Source organism: Pseudophryne corroboree, chromosome 5 (genome assembly GCF_028390025.1).
Source record: "Pseudophryne corroboree isolate aPseCor3 chromosome 5, aPseCor3.hap2, whole genome shotgun sequence".
In the NCBI taxonomy this organism is placed as follows: Eukaryota; Metazoa; Chordata; class Amphibia; order Anura; family Myobatrachidae; genus Pseudophryne; species Pseudophryne corroboree.
This window is the reverse complement of record NC_086448.1, coordinates 609885045-609897865: the sequence shown is the minus strand read 5'-3', so window position 1 is coordinate 609897865 and position 12821 is coordinate 609885045. Positions and strand designations below refer to the sequence as shown.

At 46.4% G+C, this 12821-nt stretch overlaps 1 protein-coding gene across 3 annotated transcripts in view; it reads left to right on the top strand.

Moving 5' to 3' along the window:
- Positions 1 to 12821, top strand: part of NDUFV2 (NADH:ubiquinone oxidoreductase core subunit V2) — a 131720-nt gene that overhangs the window by 39615 nt on the left and 79284 nt on the right. For all 3 annotated transcript variants that reach the window (XM_063923484.1, XM_063923482.1, XM_063923483.1), the window contains exon 2: positions 8833 to 8892. In XM_063923484.1, the coding sequence (XP_063779554.1) occupies positions 8833 to 8892 (60 nt within the window). The remainder of the gene's footprint in view (positions 1 to 8832; positions 8893 to 12821) is intronic.

Here is a 12821-nt window from a genome sequence, read left to right as displayed (position 1 = left end):
CTTACTTACTCCTCCTCCACCATTGGACTGACACCCTCTACTTTGAGCTGACTAATATTAGCTGACACAAAGGGACAGGGAGAGGACGTCGCTCACCGTTGCCATCTTTTTTTTTTTTTTAAATGGCACCATTAGCGAGCCCTTCATGGCTCGCAATGCAGCTTTTGAAAAGGGAGAATACAGCCATTGTGCCTGCCGCACTCCATTGAACCCTGCAGTAAAGGCTCCAGGCCTGCCAGCAAGCCCTACACCGGCTCGCTTCGTCAGACAGTACCGGGATCCGCACCACCGCCACTCTGATTATGTCCTGGCTTGCCGAGACTGGAGATCGGTCACCAGCTCCAGTCTTAGCAGCCTGCACACTACAATATTGGCCGGTGGTTGGGTCTCCTAGCTTTTAAGCATGTTTAAAAACTAGCTTTGCCACCACACATACATACAAAGGAATGGGTTAAAATAATAACAATGAGTCCAATTTCACTTACAGGTGTATACAGAATTAAATTCCTCACTTGCATAATTGAATGTATATTCAAAATGCCAATCTTTCATAGGCGGAGACCATGATGAGTTATTGTGCGCCATACACTGGCATTCAGCATGTTAATAGTATCAGTCTTGTAGAGAGTTGCAATAAAAAAAATGGGTCGTGGCCTCAAGCAGTGTTATATTTTGTAAAGGGAATGAGATCTATGGGCGGATTTAGTGATGTGATATTCATAGATTTCAGTAATTCTGATATTTACGTAAATCTCATGTTTAATGATGTGCATAGTCACAGATCTGGTCCTGTGACATGATTGACATGCTGCTGGTGTTTGGATGGCGGAGATGGTTTTTCTTTTGAGATGTGTTTTTACTATATTTTTAAACCTTTTGCCTGTCTGTTCGTTGTGGCATCACACAAAAACTACTGGATGAATGATTGCGTTTTCACTATTGTGTAGTTTGACCTAGAAAGAAACTGAGGTATATATGTGACATCAGGAAGAGGATCAATAAAGGAAAAACCAGAAGCTTGACACCTTGGGGGCCATTTCGACCTGTTTGCACGCAGCGGTTCTTCGCTGCTGTGCGAACTGGTCGGAACTGCGGCTGCGCGGCACCCGCATTGCGCAGGCGCATCATTGCCCGGATCGAAGAAAGGGATCGCAGGCGCGATCGCAAGAAGATTGACAGCGGGAAGGAGGATCGGGCGTCTACTCACCGTTTCTCTGACGTCCTAGTGGATGCTGGGAACTCCGTAAGGACCATGGGGAATAGCGGCTCCGCAGGAGACTGGGCACAAAAGTAAAGCTTTAGGACTACCTGGTGTGCACTGGCTCCTCCCCCTATGACCCTCCTCCAAGCCTCAGTTAGATTTTTGTGCCTGGCCGAGAAGGGTGCACACTAGGGGCTCTCCTGAGCTTCTTAGTGAAAGTTTAGTTTTAGTTTTTTTATTTTCAGTGAGACCTGCTGGCAACAGGCTCACTGCATCGAGGGACTAAGGGGAGAAGAAGCGAACTCACCTGCGTGCAGAGTGGATTGGGCTTCTTAGGCTACTGGACACCATTAGCTCCAGAGGGACCGAACACAGGCCCAGCCTCTGAGTCCGGTCCCAGAGCCGCGCCGCCGGCCCCCTTACAGAGCCAGAAGCAAGAAGAGGTCCGGAAAATCGGCGGCAGAAGACATCCTGTCTTCACCAAGGTAGCGCACAGCACTGCAGCTGTGCGCCATTGCTCCTCAGCACACTTCACACTTCGGTCACTGAGGGTGCAGGGCGCTAGGGGGGGGCGCCCTGAGCAGCAATAAAAACACCTTGGCTGGCGAAAATACATCACATATAGCCCCCAGGGCTATATGGATGAATTTTAACCCATGCCAGATGCCACAGAAAAACGGGAGAAAAGGCCGCCGAGAAGGGGGCGGAGCCTATCTCCTCAGCACACTGGCGCCATTTTCTCTCACAGCTCCGTTGGAGGGAAGCTCCCTGGCTCTCCCCTGCAGTTACTACACTACAGAAAGGGGTTAAAAAAGAGAGGGGGGCACTAATTAGGCGCAGTATAACAATACAGCAGCTATAAGGGGAAAAACACTTATATAAGGTTATCCCTGTATATATATAGCGCTCTGGTGTGTGCTGGCATACTCTCCCTCTGTCTCCCCAAAGGGCTAGTGGGGTCCTGTCCTCTATCAGAGCATTCCCTGTGTGTGTGCTGTGTGTCGGTACGTTGTGTCGACATGTATGAGGAGGAAAATGATGTGGAGGCGGAGAAATTGCCTGTAACAGAGATGTCACCCCCTACGGAGTCGACACCTGAGTGGATGAGCTTATGGAAGGAATATGTGACAGTGTCAGCTCTTTACAAAAGATTGATGACATGAGACAGCCGGCGACTAAGCCTGTGCCTGTCCAGGGGTCTCAAAAGCCATCAGGGGCTCTAAAACGCCTGTTACCGCAGATGGCAGATACAGACGCCGACACGGATACTGACTCCAGTGTCGACGATTAAGAGACGAATGTGACTTCCAGTAGGGCCACACGTTACATGATTGAGGCTATGGAAAATGTTTTTACACATTTCTGATAATACCAGTACCACTAAAAAGGGTATTATGTTGGGTGAGAAAAAACTGCCTGTAGTTTTTCCTGCATCTGAGGAATTAAATGAAGTGTGTGATGATGCGTGGGTTTCCCCCGATAAAAACTGTTAATTCCTAAAAAGTTATTAGCATCATACCCCTTCCCGCCAGAGGATAGGGCACGTTGGGAAACACCCCCTAGGGTGAATAAAGCGCTCACACGCTTGTCTAAACAGGTGGCACTACCGTCCCCGGCTACGGCCGCCCTTAAGGAACCTGCTGACAGAAAGCAGTAAAATGTATATACACTCACACGGGTGTGATACTGCGACCAGCAATCGCCTCAGCCTGGATGTGCAGTGCTGGGGTGGCTTGGTCGGATTCCCTGACTGACAATATTGATACCCTAGATAGGGACAGTATATTACTGACTATAGAGCATTTAAAAGATGCATTTCTATATATGCGTGATGCACAGAGGGATATTTGCCGACTGGCATCAAGAGTAAGTGCGCTATCCATTTCTGCCAGAAGAGGGTTATGGACAAGACAGTGGTCAGGTGATGCTGATTCCAAAAGGCATATGGAAGTATCGCCTTATAAAAGGGAGGAGTTATTTGGGGTAGGTCTAACAGACCTGGTGGCCACGGCAACGGCTGGGAAATCCACATTTTACCCCAGGTAGCCTCTCAACATAAGAAGACGCCGTATTATCAGGCGCAGTCCTTTGGGCCCCATAAGGGCAAGCGGGCAAAAGGCTCCTCATTTCTGCCCCGTGGCAGAGGGAGAGGAAAAAGGCTGCAGCAAACAGCCAGTTCCCAGGAACAGAAGCCCTCTCCCGTTTTCTGCCAAGTCCTCAGCATGACGCTGGGGCTTTACAAGCGGACTCAGGCACAGTGGGGGCCCGTCTCAAAAATGTAAGCGTGCAGTGGGCTCACTCACAGGTGGACCCCTGGATCCTTCAGGTGGTATCTCAGGGGTACAAATTGGAATTCGAGACGTCTCCCCTTCGCCGTTTCCTAAAGTCTGCTTTACCGACGTCTCCCTCCGACAGGGAGGCGGTATGGGAAGCCATTCACAAGCTGTATTCCCAGCAGGTGATAATCAAGGTACCCCTCCTACAACAGGAAAAGGGGTATTATTCCACACTGTTGTGGTACCGAAGCCGGACGGCTCGGTGAGACCTAATTTAAATCTGAAATCCTTGAACACTTACATACAAAGGTTCAAATTCAAGATGGAGTCACTCAGAGCGGTGATTGCAAACCTGGAAGAAGGGGATTATATGGTGTCTCTGGACATCAAGGATGCTTATCTCCATGTCCCAATTTACCCTTCTCACCAAGGGTACCTCAGGTTTGTGGTACAGAACTGTCACTATCAGTTTGTCCACGGCACCCCGGGTCTTTACCAAAGTAATGGCCGAAATGATGATACTCCTTCGAAGGAAGGGAGTTTTAAGTATCCCTTACTTGGACGATCTCCGGATAAGGGCAAGATCCAGGGAACAGTTGGTAGTCGGGGTAGCACTATCTCAAGTAGTATTGCGGCAGCACGGTTGGATTCTTAATATTCCAAAATCGCAGCTGATCCCGACGACACGTCTTCTTATTCCTAAGGATGATCCTGGACACAGTCCAGAAAAAGGTGTTTCTCCAGGAGGAGAAAGCCAGGGAGTTATCAGAACTAGTCAGAAACCTCCTAAAACCAGGCCAAGTGTCAGTGCATCAGTGCACAAGGGTCCTGGGAAATAATGGTGGCTTCCTACGAAGCAATTCCATTCGGCAGATTCCACGCAAGAACTTTCCAGTGGGACCTGCTGGTAAAATGGTCCGGATCGCATCTTCAGATGCATCAGCGGATAACCCTGTCACCAAAGACAAGGGTGTCTCTTCTGTGGTGGTTGCAGAGTGCTCATCTTCTAGAGGGCGCAGATTCGGCATTCAGGACTGGGTCCTGGTGACCACGGATGCCAGCCTGCGAGGCTGGGGAGCAGTCACACAGGGAAGAAATTTCCAGGGCTTGTGGTCAAGCCTGGAGACATCACTTCACATAAATATCTTGGAGCTAAGGGCCATTTACAATGCCCTAAGCCAAGCAAGACCTCTGCTTTAAGGTCAGCCGGTGCTGATCCAGTAGAACAACATCACGGCAGTCGCCCACGTATACAGACAGGGCGGCACAAGAAGCAGGAGGGCAATGGCAGAAGCTGCAAGGATTTTTCGCTGGGCGGAAAATCATGTGATAGCATTGTCAGCAGTGTTCATTCCGGGAGTGAACAACTGGGAAACAGACTTCCTCAGCAGAAGTCTTCCACATGATTGTAAACCGTTGGGAAAAACCAAAGGTGGACATGATGGCGTCCCGCCTAAACAAAAAATTGGACAGGTATTGCGCCAGGTCATGGGACCCTCAGGCAATAGCTGTGGACGCTCTGGTAACACCGTTGGTGTACCAGTCAGTGTATGTGTTCCCTCCTCTTCCTCTCTTACCAAAAGTACTGAGAATTATAAGACGGAGGGGAGTAAGAACTATACTCGTGGCTCCGGATTGGCCAAGAAGGACTTGGTACCCGGAACTTCAAGAGATGCTCACGGAGGACCCGTGGCCTCTACCTCTAAGAAGGGACCTGCTCCATCAAGGACCCTGTCTATTCCAAGACTTACCGCGGCTGCGTTTGACGGCAGCGCGGTTGAACGCCGGATCCTGAAGGAAAAAGGCATTCCGGATGAAGTCATCCCTACCCTGATCAAAGCCAGGAAGGATGTAACCGCAAAGCATTATCACCGCATTTGGCGAAAATATGTTGCGTGGTGCGAGGCCAGTAAGGCCCCGATGGAGGAATTTCAACTAGGTCGATTCCTGCATTTCCTGCAAACAGGAGTGTCTATGGGCCTAAAATTGGGGTCCATTAAGGTTCAAATTTCGGCCCTGTCAATTTTCTTCCAGAAAGAACTAGCTTCAGTTCCTGAAGTTCAAACGTTTGTAAAAGGGGTACTGCATATACAGCCTCCTTTTTGTGCCTCCAGTGGCACCTTGGGATCTCAATGTAGTTTTGGGGTTCCTAAAGTCACAATGGTTTGAACCACTTGAATCTGTGGAGTTAAAATATCTCACATGGAAAGTTGTCATGCTGTTGGCCCTGGCCTCGGCCAGGCGCGTGTCAGAATGGGCGGCTTTATCCTGTAAAAGCCCTTATCTGATCTTCCATTCAGACAGGGCGGAATTGAGGACTCGTCCTCATTTTCTCCCTAAGGTGGTTTCAGCGTTTCATCTGAACCAACCTATTGTGGTACCTGCGGCTACTAGTGACTTGGAGGACTCCAAGTTGTTGGACATAGTCAGGGCCCTGAAAATATGTTTCCAGGACGGCTGGAGTCAGAAAATCTGACTCGCAGTTTATCCTGTATGCACCCAACAAGTTGGGTGCTCCTGCTTCTAGGCAGACTATTGCTCGTTGGATTTGTAATACAATTCAGCTTGCACATTCTGTGGCAGGCCTGCCACAGCCAAAATCTGTAAAAGCCCATTCCACAAGGAAGGTGGGCTCATCTTGGGCGGCTGCCCGAGGGGTCTCAGCTTTACAACTTTGCCGAGCAGCTACTTGGTCAGGGGCAAACACGTTTGCAAAATTCTACAAATTTGATACCCTGGCTGAGGAGGACCTTGAGTTCTCTCATTCGGTGCTGCAGAGTCATCCGCACTCTCCCGCCCGTTTGGGAGCTTTGGTATAATCCCCATGGTCCTTACGGAGTTCCCAGCATCCACTAGGACGTCAGAGAAAATAAGAATTTACTTACCGATAATTCTATTTCTCGTAGTCCGTAGTGGATGCTGGGCGCCCATCCCAAGTGCGGATTGTCTGCAATACTTGTACATAGTTATTGTTAACTAAATCGGGTTATTGTTGTTGTGAGCCATCTATCCAGAGGCTCCTCTGTTATCATGCTGTTAACTGGGTTCAGATCACAGGTTGTACGGTGTGATTGGTGTGGCTGGTATGAGTCTTACCCGGGATTCATAAATCCTTCCTTATTGTGTACGCTCGTCCGGGCACAGTATCCTAACTGAGGCTTGGAGGAGGGTCATAGGGGGAGGAGCCAGTGCACACCAGGTAGTCCTAAAGCTTTACTTTTGTGCCCAGTCTCCTGCGGAGCCGCTATTCCCCATGGTCCTTACGGAGTTCCCAGCATCCACTACGGACTACGAGAAATAGAATTATCGGTAAGTAAATTCTTATTTTCCCAGGCGTGGTAAGGCGAACGCAGGCGTTTGGAGGGCGGATGTCTGACGTCACAGCCGGGACTTTCATCGATGGATCCGTCGCACTGGGTAAGTAACTGCAGGTCTAGTCTTGTTTTGCATTAAACTTTTTTAGCATAGCAGGGCTGCACAAGCGATCGCAGCCCTGCTATGCTAAAATACACTCCCCCATAGGCGGCGTCTAGTTGATCACACGGGCAGCAAAAAGTTGCTACGTGCGATCAACTCGGAATGACCCCCTTTGTGAAAATGCTCAGGGCTGCAGGTGTAGATCTCAAGACCAGCTGCTTCTCCCATGGACAGCTTTATATGGCTTGCTCACATGTTAGTAGCTCCAAGCATCTTTTTGTGTTAATCCCTAAAGGAAAAATTGCAAATATTGTTTACAATGAACTTTTGTGATCAATGTGCACGGGTTTGGTATGAAATGCCGGCTGTCAGGAGACCACCAGTGGCATCCCAACAGGGGTTGGTAAGTGCTGTAACCCTACCCTTACCCTCCCTTTTAGGTGCCTAACCCTAAAACACCCACCCCTTCCATTCCTGGCGTAGTGCTTACCATGGCCGTGGCGGATACGTTCCTGATTCCGTCTGTGTGAATTCCGGTGTCAACATTTTGTGTCGGGATTCCTGCATTGGGGTTGTATTGTCCCAACTGCCGGGATAGTAACCGTATCCCATGTGTACAATATAAAATATAAATTACAATATTAAATGGCGCTACTCTCTCTGTAAAATTAGTTCCACTGAGCAATAACAGACAACCACGCAAGCAAATGCTAGTATTTAATAAGTGGAGGGTTTTGTCAGTGAGATTGAAAACATAAGTAATATTGAATGCAGAGAAAGGTGTATTTTACATTTTAATATTATTGCCATCTTAAATCCTGCAAGGAAAACTGCTGGAAATCATTAATTTTGAAAACCTGGTGCTTGATAAATGTACCCCAGAGCTTTTTCTTCTGGACTTCTGGGTTACAGTCTCCTCCGGTGCTGGCATTCTGGACTCTCCTTAGGATTCTGGAAAACTGTGTGGTTTTGGATGGCATCACTGAGAGAACAAATTTGCTAAATTAAATAGTCCTGAATATCCTTAAAGAATTTTGTAGTTTGTGGTTGGCAATTTATTTTGTTTCTCTGTTGTTTCAAAGACAAAGAATGCCTCTGGATCTGTTGTCTGTATTCTGATATACATGATCCCGAATGCAAAAAATAAATTTTACTGGAGAAACTCTGTGTCTCCTTAGTAACTGGTGTGGCTCATTAGGTCTACAGTCATTAGGTCGACCACTAATGGTTGACATGCATAAGGTCGACATGGAAAAGGTAGACAGTAGGAAAGGTCGTCAGGGTCAAAAAGGTTGACACAATATTTATAAGTTTTTTTGTGTGTAATTTTCACAGTGAAAGCATGTGGAACCCCAATTAGTGTACCGCGTCCCATCACATGGCTCGATTCGCTATTCCCCTTTGTAGATGGTAAAGTATGAAAAAGTTGGTTAGAATGCTAACCTCCCCCCAAAAAAGCTATGTTGACCATTGTACCTGTCGACCATAAGCACTGTTGACCTTTTACATGTTGACCTATTAATTATGCCTACCTAATGCTGTTGACTTTTTCATGGTCGACCTATAGTCCGGATACTGGAGTAACACTAACAATTACTGGGGACTTTTGCAGTTGCGCAATGTTGGTGCAGAGCTGTCACATGGAGCTGGAGGACACTTGTGGAACCTTATACTATGCTCATATAATTATAACTGGGGTAGGGAGTTACAGTAGATACTGAGGGGATCATACAAAGAAGAAAATGACTTAAGTGGCTCCTCTAATAAATGATCGATTCACCTTTTCTACATTACAAGTATAAACTTACGCCTGCATTGACTGTAACTATGTCAGGCGGCTTTGGTAGCGACTTCAGTTCCGCAAGAAAGAGAGAGGCATATTTTCTGACAGACCCATATGAGCATAGCACATTCATGTACTGTTGTTTTGTGTTACAGGTCAGACGATACTTACACGAAACTGCAAGATGCAGTGGAGCTGGCGGAGCCTCATTTGTGGTAAGTTTACATTTTCAGACATAGTTCTATTTTCAGATTTGGGGGGTTATTCAGGTTTGTTAGCAATTGGACAGAACCATGTTGCACTGCGGGTGGGGCAGATGTAACATGTGCAGCGAGTTAGATTTGGGTGGGTTATATTGTTTCTGTGCAGGGTAAATACTGGCTGATTTATTGTTACACTGCAATTTAGATTTCAGTTTGAACACACCCCACCCAAATCTAACTCCCTCTGCACGTTATATCTGCCCCCCCCCCCCCCCCCCCCTGCAGCGCAACATGGTTTTGCCCAAAAAGTAATGGTATTGTGTTATATAGTGTGCCCTAAATACAGATTTACTAGCACCATCAAGTTAACTACTATACTTTTTTGTTCTTTGTGTTTTTATTTTTTTTTAAAGTTTATTTTTAATACATAAACATGGGAGGGGGGATACAACATGGGAAGGGTTAGATTACAACATAAAGTTAGTCTTGCAAACTAAAAGGCAGAGAATAAAGTCTCAGATGAAATTACAATCTGGATGCATGACCTAAATGTGGAAGTACTAGAAATCACAGTAGAAGTCTTTAGGGTGACGAAGGAGCGAGAGCAGAGCAAGAAGACCGGCACAAGGAGAAGCAGGAAGGTAGTATGACGGGAAGCGGGAATGGAAGGATGTTGATTAAGGAAAAGAGAAGGTGTAAAAAAGGGATGAAAGAGCCTGGCGGGAATTATGCAGAAAAACAATCGTGTGTTGGGGCCTCATGAAGAAAGATCCAGTGAGATCAAATATGGTTACATTTACAGTGGTGTTTGTGTAGTGTGCAGGTGATATGTGCTAGGTAATGTGTTCCATATGGAATTCTTTAGTGTGTTGGTGGAGGGGGTTCTGATTTTACCAGTATGCAGCTGTTCAGCAGTTGGTAGGATTAATTATCTGACAGTCTAGTGCCTGGGAGTGATTAGGTGCATTCTAGATCAGACTAGGTAGAAGGAAGTATGATAGGGTATAAATGGTGACTGATCCCAGCAGTACATTGGGCCTAATTCTGAGTTGATCGCAGCAGCAAATTTGTTAGCAGTTGGGCAAAACCATGGGGGTAATTCCAAGTTGATCGCAGCAGGATTCTTTTTAGCAGTTGGGCAAAACCATGTGCACTGCAGGGGAGGCAGATATAACATGTGCAGAAAGAGTTAGATTTGGGTGGGTTATTTTATTTCTGTGCAGGGTAAATACTGGCTGCTTTATTTTTACACTGCAAATTAGATTGCAGATTGAACACACCACATCCAAATCTAACTCTCTCTGCACATGTTAATCTGCCTCCCCTGCAGTGCACATGGTTTTGCCCAACTGCTAAAAAAAATCCTGCTGCGATCAACTTGGAATTACCCCCCATGTGCACTGCAGGGGGGGGGCAGATATAACCTGTGCAGAGAGAGTTAGATTTGGGTGGGGTGTATTCAAAATGAAATCTAAATTGCAGTGTAAAAATAAAGCAGCCAGTATTTACCCTGCACAGGAACAAAATAACCCACCCAAATCTAACTCTCTGCCAATGTTATATCTGCCCCCACTGCAGTGCACATGGTGTTGCCCAATTGCTAACAAACTTGCTGCTGCGATCAACTCAGAATGACCCCCATTGTACGAAGTTGTGAATGAAATACCAGTGCCGTCTAAAGGCCCATACCCACTGGGCGATTTTGAGCTGAAAGCAGCTCACTTTTGGTGTTTTGAGCTACTTTCAGCCCAAAACCTCCCAGTGTGCATGCACAAGCGATGAGCGCTGATGCACCCCCCCGCTTCATCGCCGGCGGTCGCCGTTCTTCATCTACTGGTATTGCCAGCAGAAGAACTGTGGGGTGGACGGCTTTCCATAGCGTCCTGCTATGAAAAGCCGTTCACCTCCGCGGACATCGCTGAACAGGGAGGAAAATCGCTCAGTGTGTATGCACCTGAGCGATTTTCAGCCCAGCGATGTCGGCGATCATCGCTGTGCATACACGCTGGGCAAAAGCTCTGTGTGTATGCACCTTAAGATGGTCATACACTAAAAGATTATTGTTCCACTAGTTGACTGGTTGGAATGATAATCTGCTGGTGTATGGGAGCAATGATAATCTGCTGCTTGCTCCCACATGCTGGAAAATGTCAGAAAACGGTCATTCCAACTAGCAGGAGAAATCAAACATGTTTTATTTCTCCCATCCAGTTGGGCAAAAATAGTTTGTGTGTTGAGAATGCTGGACACCTTCCCCCAACTGAACAATTTTAATAAAAGTAGGCACTGCTCATATATATGAGCGGGGGACAGTTCACAGCATGAATTAGTGAGGTAAATGCCCAAGTACTTAAGTTTTTGCCCAAGCACCATAGGAAATGTAATTGGCCGCCAGCCAGTGGAAAGCCAGTCTAAAGGCAATTACTCAGTTTTATTACAATTGATTTTAAAATTTGAAATATTGCTGTAAGTCTGCAATTCAGAAAGCAGTGGGAGGTAGAGTCAGGGTTTGAGAAGTGTGAGCAGGATGTCTTCAGCATACAGGGAAAGCTTGCAGTCACTGGGGCCCACCTGTATACGTGAAATTTTTGAGCTGAGATGGATTCTAGGTGTAAGAGGTTCCACAATGAAAGCAAATAAAATGAGCAATAGGGGACAGCCTTGACTCGTACCATTATTAACAGAGAAAGAATCAGAAGTGAAATTGTTTGCTAGAACAGACACAGCGGAGTAAAAAAAAAAAAATTACAATTGAGGCAATACCACACACAAAATTCTATGAATGCCAAAAGTTTGGAGGGTAATATGCACGAAAGACTAGTCTTAGGGTGTGTACACACGCTGAGATATTTTCTTTCGATTTTGACTATATAGTCAAAATCGCAAGAAAAGTTAGTGCAGATCACAAGGTGAAAGTCACCTTGCGATCCCGATGCGCGGTCCTGCCAGGTCGGCATCGCAAGAAAAGATAGACTGTGCAGGCAAGTCAATCCTTGCTAGATCGGGTTACTATCTAGTTCATCTCACATGTCAATGACATCTCACATAAGCCAAAATCTCACATAAGCCAAAATCGTAAGCACACACAGTCCATATCTCAAGAAAAGTTAGTCAAAATCGGTGGTGCTGGACTCTGGACAGTTCAAGGGAAATCGCAAGTGAAAATCGGGCATAGCAAGGATCTCACCGTGTGTACACACCCTTACCATGTTAAAGAACTTCTCCACATCTAAAGTTACCACCAGAGTAGGGAGGGACTTTATCTCCATTCGACTCCTAAGGGGTTGAAAAGGGGTAAAATGTTTCCTCCTGCTGTGCAATGTCCTGACCTAGAAACATGAAATTCAGGGAGTATATCCCTTCCATGACTTAAGCACCCATTAAGCAGGGTTTTTTCAAAATTTGACTCCTAAGGGGGTGAAAAGGATTGTTTCCTCTCGTCCGAGGTGATTGGTTGACAAAGCAACGTGTCCGAAGTGCTGTGGGACTGAAAGCTAATTGTCTAGGAAGAGTGGCTGCTTAAGAGGTGGGGCTGCTGTGCAGTCCAATATTCAAGTAGGGGAGCCACAAACAACTGCGAGTGATGTTTGGCAGCATTTTGGGTGGCAGCTGGTGTGCGCTGCAGTCTCGCCCACATCCAAAGCCACCCCTTAATTTGGATTTTACATTTTCTTGAGTATGGCAATTGAGTTTTTGAATTGATATCATCTTCAAGGACAATTTTTTAATTTTGGAGATATATAATAACTTTTTTTTTTTTTTTAAATGATTACATACATTCTGGACACACTGAAACTTTGCATTTTTCGCAAATGTAGCGAGTGTCTGGTAGTTTTTGTCGTGGCATCTTGGAGGATTCTTAAGATCCATGGTACAACCTTCTTACAACTTCTTGCATTTTTGGTGGTGTTTCCACGTTACATTTAGAAGGCCTTCCCCTT